Here is a 15,498-nt window from a genome sequence, read left to right as displayed (position 1 = left end):
GTTATTACTGATGTTTATTTGGTGGTGGTGGAAGTGGGGGTGGGGGGGTTTGGGTGGAATTCCTCCACCTTGGGAGGAAAAAATCAGATTAAATGGTTTGTTTGTTGAAGAAACCATTAATTTTTGCATTTACCCCTTATGCTTTCATCCCCCCCCCCATTTTTCCTGTAAGTCCTCTCCCCTCTATTCATTCTCCAAAAAGAAGGTGTGGATATTTTGAAAAGGAAGCCTCTTTCTTATACACTATGAATTTTGCCTACAATGGGCTAATTGCCAAAGAGTTGGCCACCTGTGGGAGTAATTAGTCACTTGTCAGACCTTTTGAGGTTAGTCAATTGCAGTTGCAGTTTATTATACAGTTTTGCATCCACAAATAACTATGGCTGTTAAAACCACCCATAGAGAAAAAAAAGACTAGGCAGAAGTTTTACAAAGTTGGGATATTGCTTTACATTTATAAATGAAGCTTGGGTAACATTCAGCTCTATTCTTTTTATCCCAACCCAGAGAAACTGGAGTCTGGGATGCTGAAGTAAAAGTATTTTAAAGTTATCTTACTTTAAGGGGTGAGCAGGACACAAGGCCATGTTACCTTTGTAATTTTACTTGACAAACTAAAGATGAATATTGATTGGTTATATAAAGATTTTAGTTTTCTGTAGTGCAAATGTGTACTAGTATAATATAAAATGAGCCACTTTATATTTAAGGCAATTATATCAAGAACTTTGTTCTCATGGGTGAGCAGCAGTGTGGATAGCAGCCACCTTGATTAGCCATCCTAGGGTTAATCTGGTACAGTGGGGCCTTGACTTAGGAGTGTCCCAACTAACAAGTTTTTCCGAGATACGCTGTCTCTTGGCCGATTTTTTGCTTTGAGTTGACAGAGTAATTTGAGTTAACGAGCTCCTTAATGAGCTCCGTCACTGAACGAATTAAACTCGTAAGTCACGGCCCCACTGTATACTGTTTATGGTTCCATCCATGGAAGGTATTCTCCATTCTACTAATTAAATTAAATGTATTTACCAATGGCTTCTATTATCAGTCATGCTTCTAGGAAGGAAAGAGTCTATAAAAAGATGAGCAAAGATAATTCAGGTAATTAACGTTTTCGTGTGTGTGTGTGTGTGTGTGTGTGTGTGTGTGTGTGTGTGTTAGGAATAGACAGGTAAAAACTAGCATGTAAATATGTCAGAATTTTCTTCAGTACAAGAAAAATAGAACCTCACCCAAGTTACCTTAAGCAATGAAGGGTATTTATTTATTAGTTATTGAATAATTTTAAAATATGGTGTAATAAATGTGAGCCTTTGGCCAGTAGCTTAACACTATCATGGAGGACCCAGTTTGTTTACATGTCTCAGCTCTGCTTCGTCTAATGCCTGCTTCCTCCTGAGGCTGGTTCCTGCCATGACTCTCAGAGAGAAACCATTTTTCCAAGAAGAGCTCAGAAAATATCTCCTGGAGTATCTTTAGCCCAGACTGAGTTGTGTGTTCATCCTAAAGGAATTACTGTAGCTAGAGGGATGGGATGCACTAATTGGCTTAAAGGCCAGTAGCCCACTTCTAGAGACAACCCTGCCTAAACAGTGTGGATGGGAAATCTGAGACCTAGGTTGGTAGGGGTTGGGGGAGATGGATGCTAGCAACAACTACCCACTATAACAAATAATAGTAATCCAAATGCTGCAGTAAGGTAGAGACAGTATTATATGGTGGGTCGGGTATGGATTGACACTATTATTGCAGTAGTTATAGTGCCATCAGTGTTAACATTCCTAGTATACTAAAGAATCTATCTATATAAAACCCTAATATGCAAATAGACTGAGTGGCAGAATGACCGGTTGCTATGATGTGCACTGACCACCAGGGGGCAGACGCTCAATGCAGAAGCTGCCCCCAGCCCACAGGCCCCAACCAGCAGTGGCAGTGGTGGGGGGCGGGGCCAGCGAGAAGGCACCGCCAGGCCAGCCAATGTGGGTGCGAGTAGGGGGCCTCCTGATTGCCCCACTGGTCACCCCACAGAGGGAGGTGACTGGCGGCAGTGGTGGGGGGCGGGGCTAGTGAGTGGGCGGTGCCAGGCCAAGGCGGGTTGAGTGGGGGCCCCGATCACCCACTGGTCGCCCCACAGATCGGCCCTGATCGCCAGCCAGGCCTCGGGACCCCACCCGTGCACGAATTTTGTGCACCGGGCCTTGAGTAGGAATATATTGGAAGGGTTTTATGATTTACCATGTTACTAGAAAGTCCGTGGCCACCAGAATTTATCAGTTAACTTGTGAAGGCTTTGCTTGATTTTCAGACTATGACCCTAGCTTACTGAGAGAAACAACTCAGGAAAATCTGAGGGGAGTATTTATGTATGAATGTATATACAGTTGATGCTCACTTGCAGATTTAGTATTTGTGAACTTGCCTACTTGCCAACATTTATTTGTAACCTCAAAATCAATACTTGTGGTACTTTCACGGTCAGTTGCAGACATGTGCAGAGTGGTGAAAACTCAGTCATCTGAAGTGCATGCTTCCAGCTAAGATTGAGCAAGATGACGTTCTGCCTTCCTATTTAGCTCTCATACTGTAAACAAGTGTCCCTTTGCTGGTCTATTTAGTCCCATGTTTTTCACATTTTTGTGCTTTTTTGATTGGCGATTTCACTGTTTAATATGGTCCCCAAACATAGTGTTGCCTAGTGTTGCTAAACGCAAGAAGTCGGTGACATGTCATGTGTTTGATAAGCTTTATTCAGGCATCAGTTATAGTGCTGTTGGTTGTGAGGTCAATGCTAATAAGTCAACAATATGTATCAAATAAGGTGTCTTTAAACAGAAATCTGTGTAAAATAAGGTTGCATACTGATCAGTTGATGAAAAGGTTGTGACCAGAGGCTCAGAGGAACTTAACCTTGCATTTCCCCTAGGAGCAGTGGGTTCAGAATTCGCTAATTCAGTGTTAACGGTGACTTTATAGAGCATAACTCAGGCAAATAATGAGAATTGATGGTGCATATGTGGCTGCACTTAAATGAAGAAAATAGTATCTGGGTCCAATATCCAGGAAAGGATTTTATTACAAAGTTCTGGTATGTAAAAGTGTAAATTATTCATTTTTATTTCTGTTAGTTGAAAGGAAGGAGTTCAGTTTCTAAGTTGTCCTTTTGAGGGCCACCCCCAGTCTATCTGCAGGCCGCCTTTCTCTCCATCTGGACCTTTCCAACCATACCCTCTCCAGCTTCTCTGAAATTATAGGCCAGGACTTAAAGGCTTCAACTGAATATTGAAAGTTAAGTAGCATCAGCCTCAAAGGATGTAATTAAAAATAACACACGATGAAATTCTCACAGTCTTGTCACAGACCACATTTGTTACCTTCCTCACCCTAATACCCTAAATGAAATGCAGTCAAACTTTGAGCTGCAACGGGAGATCATGAGTGAGCCCCACTAACTGTACCGTGGTAGGTAGTGTGAGGAGGTGTCTTCTGTATCGGGGGCTCTGCTTGCATCATTCCATTTGACTTGCGTTTTGCTCAGGCTTGGGGCTGTGTTGCCAGCAGCAAGTATGCTGACTGAAAACTGTCACAACAGCGATCATTACAATCCAGGAGTTGAGTTTGACTGGAACATATGTCTTCAATTTTAATAGCTCAGCTTCCCAGATGCCCTAAAGGAGAATATTGCCTGAGAAGGAGCTTTTCATGTAAGAATAATTTGTGTTAAGTAGCTCAGTGATCTGTTTGTTAGGTTAGAGCTGACAGTTTGTTTATATTTCTAAAGGGGTATGATGAATGGGGGAGAAGTTGATGCTAATTAGCCTAAATTGTTCCTAAGAATGTAGAGGGCTTTGCCAGTCTCATTGTTTCTGTTTCTTTGCACATTTTAAATAATTGAATGGAGCTCAGACCATTCATCATATCAGGCAAGATGGAAATAAATGAATTTAGCACGGGTCCACATGTGTGATGGAAGATGTCACTTTATAGGGCAATTAGATAAGACATCAACTTGGGACTAAAGCAGACTATTCTAATCTATTTGCATAAAAATATCAAACATGAATGTTTTCATTTGCTCTATTAATTATCTCTGTCATCATAGAAGAATATAGCCCTTCTTTCTGAAAACCCACCTATCCGCGTTAAAGAAGTAATGCTGTGGTATAAAATTTGGTCAATATCTGTGGCCATATTTTCTAAGAAAGTTCCCTCCCCTCCCCCTGATGTCAGCAAACACCACTAGGAAACTTGTTTGAGGATGGGCTCAGCAATTGGCTAGGTAGATAATAAAAAAGGTGGCAGAGGAACATTTTTGAAAATTGAGTATGAATCCTTATTGAATTCCACAATAAGAGCAACGGTACCAGTAGGGCATATTTTAGTTATTTCTCCAGAGTTGTCATGTGTTTATTTGTCATATATGCAGGGTTACATGGTGATATGATGAGAAGCCTATGAGGTAACTTCCTGTCTGAGTTGAGCCAGCATTTCCTCTAGATAATAAGGTTAACATGAATGGATTATTTTATAAGAATGTAGGAAAATATACATGTAATATTTTTGCTGTTAACACACATTTTGAGAATTAAAATAAAAATGAAACTAAATTTAGAAAGTCTATGATATTTTTCAACCTTTTAATCCCCATTGGAGGCCATTCTTTTTTAATTTATGCACATAAAATACCACAGGAAGAGATGGTATAAATTTGTGGACTGTGGAGAATGAGTGAACATTTTTGAATCAGGATCTTTAAAAGGGGTGAAATTTGAGTATGATTAAGTTAGGAAAAAGCCTCGCTCACGGCGGAAGTCAGAGACTCTGTATACATTATGGGCATGTCATGGCTTTTAAAAAGTTATGTTAGACTTCTATACAAATTGTGAAGGAATTTGTATAACCCCAAACAAAATTCTGTGTGGTTCTGAACTTTTCCAAAGTTGAAAAAAGAGGGAGAGCGATAATACTAGTTAGTATTCCGATCGGAAGCAAGCCTCACCGTCGGGTGGGCTGGTCCCTTGCCCTGCCTGGGTGTTTTTTTGGTCACTAGTTTTCTCAGAAGAAAATGATCCTATGGCTTATGCTAGCCACGTTTGTGCATATATGCCCTATAATTGGCATTTATTAAGGAGACCTTCAGTTTGATGGATGACTGTCAGAGCTGAGCTGCTGGCTTTGAAGAGAGTTGACTTTTCTTGAGTTCTGTTATATTAACTCATTAGAACTCTGCACTACCTCAACCCGCTCTTTGTTTACTTTCTTATAATTAAGATTTTTGAACAAGCGATTTTCAGAGACTTGGCAGGGGCTGAATCTCAACTCAGAGACTTTGACAGAAAGGTATGCGACAGAATGTATATTCACAACAAGAACTCCTGATTATTAAAAGCAAGGGTTTTTTTTGTACTCTCTTTAGTTAGCTGCCCAGTTTCAATTGATTTTAAACATAAAATGATTTATTAATTATCTTTACTTTATATCATTAGCTTCATTATTCCTCAACTTTTAATAAGAAGTGAATTCTACGAAAATAACATTTTCAAGTTAGAGTATTTAAATTAGAGCTTGTAAGTATTATGATATTTTAACAACAATTTAAGCAAATAATTAGGAAATAATTAGGACCATGAAAGGCCATCTGAATCTAAAGATACATTTTCAAGAGAAGAAATGCTTATATATACTTAAACATTCAATTGTGAGTTATCAATAAGTCCCAATTATGTTTTTAATTTTATAAAATGAAAATCCCCAAAGCGGTGGTGACATATTTAATGTTAAAACTGATATTTCACTTTCTCTTTTGAAATCCCAAAGAAAGTGCACCTGAAAATGAGAATCTTTTCCAATATGCATTGGTGAGACAAACCATATTTCCTATTAGGCTTGATGTAACTCTCACAGACTACCTGGAAAGGCATAAAATAATGATACTGTGTTTGATACATGTTTAAAAAATTTTTTTTAGCTGTTATCTACAAAAACTAAGGGCTTGAGGAGAAAGGATGTGCTTTTACAAAAAGCAAACATGGTTGAAGAGTGTTTGCATTGAGATTCCAGACTCACTCATGGTTCTCATTTCTTACTTGTTATAACTAGTTGATGAGTAGATTACCTGAAAGGCCTATTTAACAAAGATGGTTGCTTGATGAGTAGAGGCATTCATCACATTATCCCAGTATCTAGATGAGTGAGAAAGGAAAATAAAGCATGAATGAAGAAGGAAAAATAAGTAGCCTCTATTTGTGAAAATGAATACTGTGCTGGGTCATAATTGATAGGCAGCCTTCTAAGTAATGAATTCTTTAAGTAATTTTATGGGAAGTGCTTCTGTAGAATGGTACCAAGTCACTTGACTAGACTTTATAGCGGAGAAGGGAAAATGAAACTCAGTTGTTTTCAGGTCACAGATAATTCAACTTTCCTTACTTTCTAAAAGGAACTTGAATTAGCAGAACAATGTTTAGATTTCTTTGCCAATGAAGACAACCTTTTAAGTTTAGTGATGAAGTTGATTCATTTTTATTTCATTCAGATGATGGAAAACATAACTAATTGGCTCCTTATTTGGTCCACAATGCTCAGTTAATGTATTCAAAGCTATTACTAGATTTAAAAAAATGAATTCACAGGTCAAAACTTCTTTTATTGTGGAGGAAACTGGCAGTCATCAAAAGGGCCATTAAAAAACAGTTTAATGAAGAAATATGTGACTGTTTAAGAAAAGCGTCTAGTCTAAACTTAGCAGGAGGGCCATGGATCCTTTTTTCTACTAGGCTGCAACAGTATAAGAAAATAATCTTGCATCTTTTAGGCTTCTGTATAAATTTTTACTTCAGAAAGTCATTACTTTAGCTGCACAAATAAAATATAATTACACATGGAAAGCTTGAGGCTGAAATCAAGTCCTCCCACTAATTTTATATTAAAATGTATGAAATTGTATCTTTTTATTTTTAATTGATGTATTAGTGGTAACTAAGACTTTAATTTTAAATGTCTTTTTCCTTTTAGCCTAAAAACAAAGACTAGCACTTATTGATAGTGCCCTATGTAATAAGCACTGTTTTAAGTATTCCACGTGAATTAATTTATTTAATCACAACCTCTTGAGGTGGGTACTATTATTATGTTCACCTTAAAGGTTATAAAACTGAGGTACAGCAAGGATAAGTTAGTTGGATAACATGATACAATCAGAAAATGGTAGATTGGAGATTTGACCATAGGCATTTCGACTTCACATCTAAGGCTCTTAACCATTGTGTAATGTAGCCTTTAGATTGGTTAAGTAGCTGAGAATATACACCAAATTTATTATCAAAAAGACATTTTGGGATAGTGTTTTAAAAATAGGAGAAATATTCCTTTTCTAAAAGGAATATTATATTAACACAACTATACACATGGTAATATCCTTTATCTGTAACTGTCATATCCCAGCTCATGACTAACTAAAGGGTTACGGGCTAGCAGTGTGATCAAGTTTGTACTATGTGTGGTTGTCGCATTTTGGGAAGGACAGGATTTGACCTATGGCCTACCCAAACAGTTGTAATATTGAACCATATTATAACAGAGTTCTGCTTTGTTTTAAAAATACAACTATTATTTTGAAAAGGAGATAAAGAAACAATAATAAAGAGAAAATCTAGACTCCAAGAAGTAGTTTCTATAAAAATTTGTCAAGTTTTCAAAAGTAAGTGTTTTGAAGTCTGTTTAACAAAGTCCAGAAATATTTAGGTTCAATAAAGGAGGCTGGTTTTTATCACTAGCCTGGAGTAATGAATTCTGGGATAATCTAAGCTGATTAACCTTAAAAAATATTTTATTTTTGTAACTTTAAGAAAGAGACTTTGCAGAGTTGAGTGGATTGCAGCTCCTAAACCTCATTGAAGATAATGAATGCAAAGGTATAAAATTCAATACATAATTTTTTTAAATTTCAAATTCTTAGACAAAGGGATTTTGATTGTCCAGATATTTTTGAAGTATCTAGCAGAATATGATGACCACACAACCTTGATGAGAAGGGTGAGAATCAATGTTTTCATCTCAATGTAAAACAAAAATTGTGCACAAAGATAAAACTTCTTTTAAAATCTTTCTTGTGAAGAAAAGTAAGCAGTAGATATAATTTTTAATGTTTATTTATTCACCCCAAATTGGTTGAATGTGTACTATACATTGAGGCTACTGGAGTGAGCAAGGCAGACAACCCTTTAATGAGCTAACATTCTAGTGAAGGAGACAAAAATAAACAAAGGAATATTAGATAATCATAAAAGTTATGAAGAAAGTTAAGCCAAGTAAGGAGATAGAAAGTGATATCATTTGGGGACATGGAGTGGTATCTATTCTAAATAAAGTGGTTAGGAAATGCTTCTCTGAGATGCTAATATGTGAGCAAAACTAAATAATAATAAAAAGGTACAGTGGCATTTCTAGAATATTTATCACCTAGGATAAATAATTTGTAACACTCCCCTCCTCTTTAGAAAAAATTACTTTTAGTAATAATAATAATACAATGGCTAGAAAAAAATAATGAAAAAAAGTTATTGAACTTCATATATTATCATACCAGTAACAAAATTAATTTAAATAAAATAAACATTACAAAAGAGTAATAGATTAGTATTTTTAATTACATCATTATATTTTTAAAAAATGGTTTGAGAGAGAGAGGGAGAGGCAGAGGGAATGGGAGAGGGAGAGGGAGAGGGAGAAAGGGAGAAACATCTATTGGTTGTCTCCCGTACAGACCAGGAATAGAACCTTTGACCTTTTGGTGTCCGGCGGGATGATACTCCAACCAACTGAGCCACACCAGCCAGGTTGTACATCATTGTATTTTTTATAAAAGGGGGAAAATAACATACCTTATAGTATGCAGTTTGCACCATGTTTCACTATTTTAAATCTTTTTTGGTGGAAACAGCTTTATTGAGATACACATACTATATAATATACCTATTTAAATTGTATAATTTAAATGGTGGTTTTTTACTATACACATAGAGTTATGCAATTATTATCACAATTTTAGAATATTTTATCACCCCAGTTGTTTCTGCATACCACCACTTCCCTTCCTCACAGCCCTAGGAAACCACTTGCTGTATCTATAGATTTGCTTATTTGGATTTTTCATACACTAGTAAATGCAATCATAAATATGCCCTCAATTGTGACCAGTATCTTTCACTTAGCATCATGTTTGTAATGTTCATCTATATTGTACCCTGTATCAGTACTTCATTCTTTTTCTTGCTGAATAATATTCCATTGTATGGATATACCATATTTTATTTATTCATTCATCAGTTGGTGAGCATTTGGGTTGTTTCCAGTTTTGCTATTATGAATACTTAAATCTATTATGAACACTAATGTACAAGTTTTTATGTGAACACATGTTTGTCTTTGGGGGGGGAGGGCTATAAAACCTAGAGTGGAATTGCCAGGTCATATGGCAACTCTATGTTAAATCTTTTGAGGATCTGACAGACGTTTTCCAAACTGGATGATACACTATTTTACATTCCCACCAGCAATGCATGAGGGTTCTAACTTTTTCACCTCCTTGTCCACACCTGTTATTATCTGACATTTTGATTCCATCTATCCTAGTGGGTATGAAGTGGTAGTTTGTTGTGGTTTTGATTTGCATTTCCCTGATGGCTAATGATGTTGAGCATCTTTTTATTTTCTTGCTGGCCATTTGTATATCTTCTTTGTCTACTTTTAATTGCATTATTTGTCTTTATTATTGAGTTGTAAGGAATAGGTATATATTTTAGATGTAAGTCACTTATTGTACATATGATTTGCAAATATTTTCTCTCGTTCTATTGATTGTCTTTTATTTTTTTTGGTAGTGTCCTTTCAAGGCAAAAGTTTTTAATTTTGATGAAGTCCAATTTTTTTTCCTTTGTTCTGTGTGCTATTGGTGTCATATCTAAGAAACTATGGCCTAATCCAAAATTATAAAGATTTTATTACTTATATTTTTAATAAATTTTCCATTTTAATTTTTATATATTTTAAATAAACACTAATTTGAAAAGATACATACCTCTCTAGGTTCTTTGCAGTATTATTTACAATAGCCACGATATGTAAGCAACTTAACTGTACACCTATATTCTTTTTTAAAAGTTTTATAATTTTAGTTCTTGCATTTTGGTTTTTGGTCCATTTTAAGTTGATTTGAGATGAGGGTCCAACTTTATTCTTTTGAATGTGGATATCCAGTTGTTCCAGCACCATGAGTTGAAAAGACTTTTCCTCATTGAATTGTTTTGGCACTTTTGACAAAAATTAATTGAGTGTGAATGTGAGCATTTATTTCTGGACTCTCAACTCTATTTCAATGACATATGTGACAGTCCTTATGCCAGTACCACATTGTCTTGATTACTGTAGCTTTGCAATGATTTTTGAAATTGAGAAGTGTGAATTCTCCAACTTTGTTCTTTTTGAAGACTATTTAGGCTATTCTGGCTCCCTTGGAATTCCCTGTTTTAAATCTTGAATACAAATAAAAATCCCAAGAAGTGAAATACCATGACAAAACTGAAGTAACTCAAGTTCTGTTTCCTCATCTTTTCAATCAATGTGCTACCACAATTTATTTTAAATCTATTGTTTAAACTGAGGAATGTGGTAACACAGAGGTTGGAGATACAAACAACCCAAAATAAACTGTAACTATTCCAAATCTATTTTAGTAATTTACTTTTGAGATAAATGCAATTATCTATGCCAGTGTTTGTCTGAGGGCTACCTATATACCTGGGAGTTCTCAGAATCAACTTCCATGTAGAATACAATGTTTATTAATGGACAAATAATAATTTTTTTGAGGGGGAAAGCAGTATTTTTTCATTAATGTTGTTTGAATTGCTGATGACTGTGTTTTAGTTTTACTACTGTTATAAAATTCTCTAAATTACCTGTGCACAGGGTGGACTGTCCTATCATTCCACCTTTGGAAGGCCACTGAGGAGGAGCAAATCATTCTGAGACCTAGAGGAAGAGCCTCCCAGGAAGAGGGAACAGAAATGTTAAGCCCTTTCATTACAAATGAGTTTGAAAATTTAAGGAACTGAAAGGAAACCATTTTTGTAGCCAGTGCATAGACATGACAGCTGAATGGTAAAATATGAGGTTGGAGCGAGTGGCAGCCAGAGCAAGTAGTGGCTTATAGGTAGGGCCACCATATGATTTATAGTTCAACCTATGGCACTTCTGAGAGTGAAAGGCTATGGTTAATTGCAGCAAGACAACAGGTTTAATGGGACTGTCCCCAGAGAATTAGGATGAATAGTCACGCTGCTTACAGGATATGGCATAGAGTTATGTTTTCACTATCCATAGAATCCAACCCAAAAGGACAATCGTGATGAAAGCTAAAAATTCTTAAATGCAGGAGAGCAGTAATGTAACCCAACACCATTCGTAATTTGTGAACTAGGGAAGCTGAATAGTATGTATAGTGTAGTGGTTTAGAGTAGTGCTTATCAACTTTAGCATGCATAAGATCGCATAGAGGGCTTGTCAAACACATGGCTAGGCCACACTCCCTGAAATTATGATACACTCCCAAGTGTATTTCTAACAAGCTCCCAGGTGCTGCTGATACTGCCACCCATAGAGGACAAGACTTTGAACAGCACTGATTTAGACTTCAGAGACTTGGTTTGTATTTCAGAGTTTTTTTGGTTACCAACTGGGTGGCCTTGGACAGTCAAATATTTTTTCACATTTCTTTTCTTCTTTATAAAATGGGGATTGTAACAATCTTTGCCTTATATGAGTGTTGTGAAGAGTAAATGGTATAAGCACTTGGTATTATAAGCACTTAGCATATGTTGTTGTTATAGTTAAGAAGAAGACTAATTGTGGTGGGTAATACTCATTAGGTAAAACTAGGAATGTGTTTCAGATACTGCATTGTAAATCAACTCCAGAAGTACCTAGATGCAGTTGCACATGCCCTAAGTATTAGTGCCTGACACCTGCTGAGCTCTTAATACTTGCTGACTGAATAAACAACTTTGAGAATTAATTTAATAGTACTGTATGGACTGAAATAATTGATCCCATTCTATTATCTATTATACCTCTTACTCTCAGAATATACAAACCATCATCAAAATGAGAAAGACAACCCACTTCACGAGAGAACATATTCACCAATGATACATCTGATAAGGGGTTAATATCCAAAATTTATAAAGAACTCATATAACTCAACACTAAAAAACCCAAATAATCCATTTAAAAAATAGCTAAGATCTGGAAACAGCACAAGTGCCCATGAGTAGATGAGTGGATAAAAAAAGCTGTGGTACATTTACACCGTGGAATACTATACAGCAGTCAAAAAGAAGATCCTCTTTCCATTTGAGATAGCATGGAGGGACCTGGAGAGTATTATGCTAAGCAAAATAAGCCAGTCAGAGAAAGACAAGTATCATGTGATCTCACTCATATGTGGAATTTAAAGAACAAAATAAACTGATGAACAAAATAGATCCAGAGACATAGAAGCATGGAACAGACTGTTGAATCTCAGAGGGAAGGTGGGGAGGGAGGGTGGGTGGGAAGATAATAACCGAAGACCTTGTATGCATATATGCATAACCCATGGACACAGACAATAATAGTTTGGTGAAGGCCTGGAGTGTGGGGCAGGTGTGGATTAGAAGGGATCAATAGGGAAAAAGGGGGACATTTATAATACTTTCAACAATAAAGATAAATTTTTAAAAAATGGGCAAGCCCACCTGGTGTGGCTCCGTGATTGAGCATTAACCTATGAACCAGGAGGTCCTGGTTTGATGCCAGGTCAGGGCACATGCCCAGGTTGCATGCTTGATCCCCAGTGTGGGGCATGCAGGAGGCAGCCGATCAATGATTCTCTCTCATCTTTGATGTTTCTCTCTCTCCCTCTCCCTTCCTCTCTGAAACCAATAAAAATATATGTTAAAAAAGGTGGGCAAAGGACCTGAATAGATACTTCTCCAAAGAGGATAAACAGATGGCCCATAGACATGTGAAAATATGCTCAGTGTCACTAATCATCAGAGAAATGGAAATGAAAACTACAATGTGATGCCACCTCACACTTGTCAGAATGGCTATCATCAGTAAATCAACAAACAAGTGTTGGGGAGGATGTGGCAAAAAGGGAACCCTCATGCACTGTTGGTGGGAAGGCTGGTAGGTGCAGCTAGTGTGGAAAGCAGTCACCTCAAAAAAAAGGAACTTCCTTATGACCCAGCAGTAGATGAGTGGATAAAAAAGCTGTGTACAGCCGAACCAGAATGGCTCAGTGTTGAGCATTGACTAATGAATTAGGAGGTCACTGTTCGATTCAATTCCCAGTCAGATTGTGGGCTTGATCCTCAGTAGGTTATATGCAGGAGGCAGCTAGTTAATGATTCTCTCTCATAATTGATATTTCTATCTCTCTCTCCCTTTCTTCCCCCTCTCTCTCTCTCTCTCTCTCTCTCTCTCTCTCTCTCTCTCTCTCTCTCTCTCTCTCTCTCTCTCTCTCTCTCTCTCTCTCTCTCTCTCTCTCTCTCTCTCTCTCTCTCTCTCTCTCTCTCTCTCTCTCTCTCTCTCTCTCTCTCTCTCTCTCCCTTTCTTCCCCCTTCCTCTCTGTCTCTAAAATCAATTAATAATTTTTTAAAAAAAAGCTGTGGTACAGTTACACAATGGAATACTACTGGGCCATAAAAAATAAGGAAATCTTACCTTTTGCAACAGCATGGATGGCCTTGGAGAGTATTATGCTAAGTGAAATAAGCCAGTCAGAGAAAGACAAGTACCATATATTTCATTTATACGTGGACTCTAATGAACAAAGTAAACTAACAAACAATATAGAAACAGACTTATAGATACAGAAAACAGGTTGACAGCTGTCAGAGCAGAAGGGGGTTAGGGGGCTGGGTGTAAAAGGTGAAGGTTTAAGCAAAACAACAACAACAAAAAACACAACAACAACAACAACAACAACAAACACCTCATAGACACAGACAACAATGTGGTGATCACCAGAGGGAAAAGGGGAGGGAAAGATAGAAGATGGTAAAGGCGGGATAAATGGTGATGGAAGGAGATTTGACTTGGGGTAGTGAACACACATGCAATATACAGATGATGTATTATAGATTTGTACACCTGATATCTAAATAATTTTATTAATCAATGTCACCCCAAGAAAGTCCATTAGAAAAGGAAAAATTAGTTTTATTTAGGTTGCTGTACTGAATTTTAGCTGTGTTAAACACAAAATTACAAAATACTCCTTATTTATTTTTATGAAAGAAATACTTGAAGAAACAACAACCTCTAATTTCTATAAGAAAAATAATAGACCAAACTACTGTGAAGAGAGACCTGCAGAATGGGACCTGCTAATATTGGATCTGAATGGTTTCTATTTTGTCCAGTGGCTGTGTGAGTGTGACTGGAAAAAGGAAGAAGGAAGAAAACAAACATTTTTGAATACCTGTTATGAGCTAGGTATGTTACCATGTGCCAGGAGGCTTACAGGTACTAACTAATTCAGTGTTCACATCATCATGTGAGATAGGTAGGTATCAACACTACCTTTTTCCAAAGCTTTAAGGGGACTAAGGGAGAAATAGGTGAGATCAAGTTTCTAATCCAGGTGTGTCTACAAAGCCCACTTTAAAAAAATATATTTTTTTATTGCTTTCAGAGAGGAAGGGAGAGAGAGAAGAGAGAAACATCAATGATGAGAGAGAAACATCAATGATGAGAGAGAATCATTGACTGGCTGCCTCGAGGGAGAGAGAGAAACATCAATGATGAGAGAGAATCATTGATTGGCTGCCTCCTGCATGCCCCCTACTCAAGATCAAGCCCACAACCTGGGCATATGCCCTTGACCGGAATCGAATCCAGACCCTTAGTCCGCAGGCCGATATTCTGTCCACTAGCCAAACCAGCCAGGGCCAAAGCCCACGTTTTTATTACTATCTTTGGACAGGGCACTTCGATAGAAAGTCACTCTATGGCTTTCCAGCAATGTGGCAGAGTTGCTGCATTTTCATACTTTCCTAGCTTTTAAAAAAAATCCTCACCCAAGGATGTTAATTGATGCAAGAGAGAGAGAGAGAGAGAGAGAGAGAGAGAGAGACATCCATTCATCCATTGGTGGATCAGTTGCCTCTCATACACACCCCAACGGGGGTTTGAACCTGCAACCCAGGTATGTACTCTGACCAGGAATTGAACCTGAAACCTTTTTGATGTACAGAGCGATGTTCCAACCAACTGAGCCACCCACCTGGGGCATAATATCCTAGCTTTTAGTAAAGACAACTTAGATACTGAGGAGATTCTGTAGTAAATTGAATATGGTTTCTCTTGCTGAGACTTTATGTTTATCCAGGGATGATCAAATTCATCCCATAATTTTCTGCTTTATGCAGCACCTTACTTTATAATGTTCAG

At 37.2% G+C, this 15,498-nt stretch overlaps 1 protein-coding gene across 2 annotated transcripts in view; it reads left to right on the top strand.

The window, feature by feature from the left end:
• SLC25A21 (solute carrier family 25 (mitochondrial oxoadipate carrier), member 21) overlaps positions 1–15,498 on the top strand; it is a 541,855-nt gene that overhangs the window by 79,194 nt on the left and 447,163 nt on the right. For both annotated transcript variants that reach the window (XM_014538612.1, XM_005864975.2), the window contains exon 5: positions 14,344–14,541. In XM_014538612.1, the coding sequence (XP_014394098.1) occupies positions 14,344–14,541 (198 nt within the window). The remainder of the gene's footprint in view (positions 1–14,343; positions 14,542–15,498) is intronic.

The sequence above is a fragment of the Myotis brandtii genome, unplaced genomic scaffold (assembly GCF_000412655.1).
Source record: "Myotis brandtii unplaced genomic scaffold, ASM41265v1 scaffold194, whole genome shotgun sequence".
Classification (NCBI taxonomy): Eukaryota; Metazoa; Chordata; class Mammalia; order Chiroptera; family Vespertilionidae; genus Myotis; species Myotis brandtii.
The sequence above is the reverse complement of the archived record's forward strand: the minus strand, read 5'-3'. Positions and strand labels throughout refer to the sequence as shown.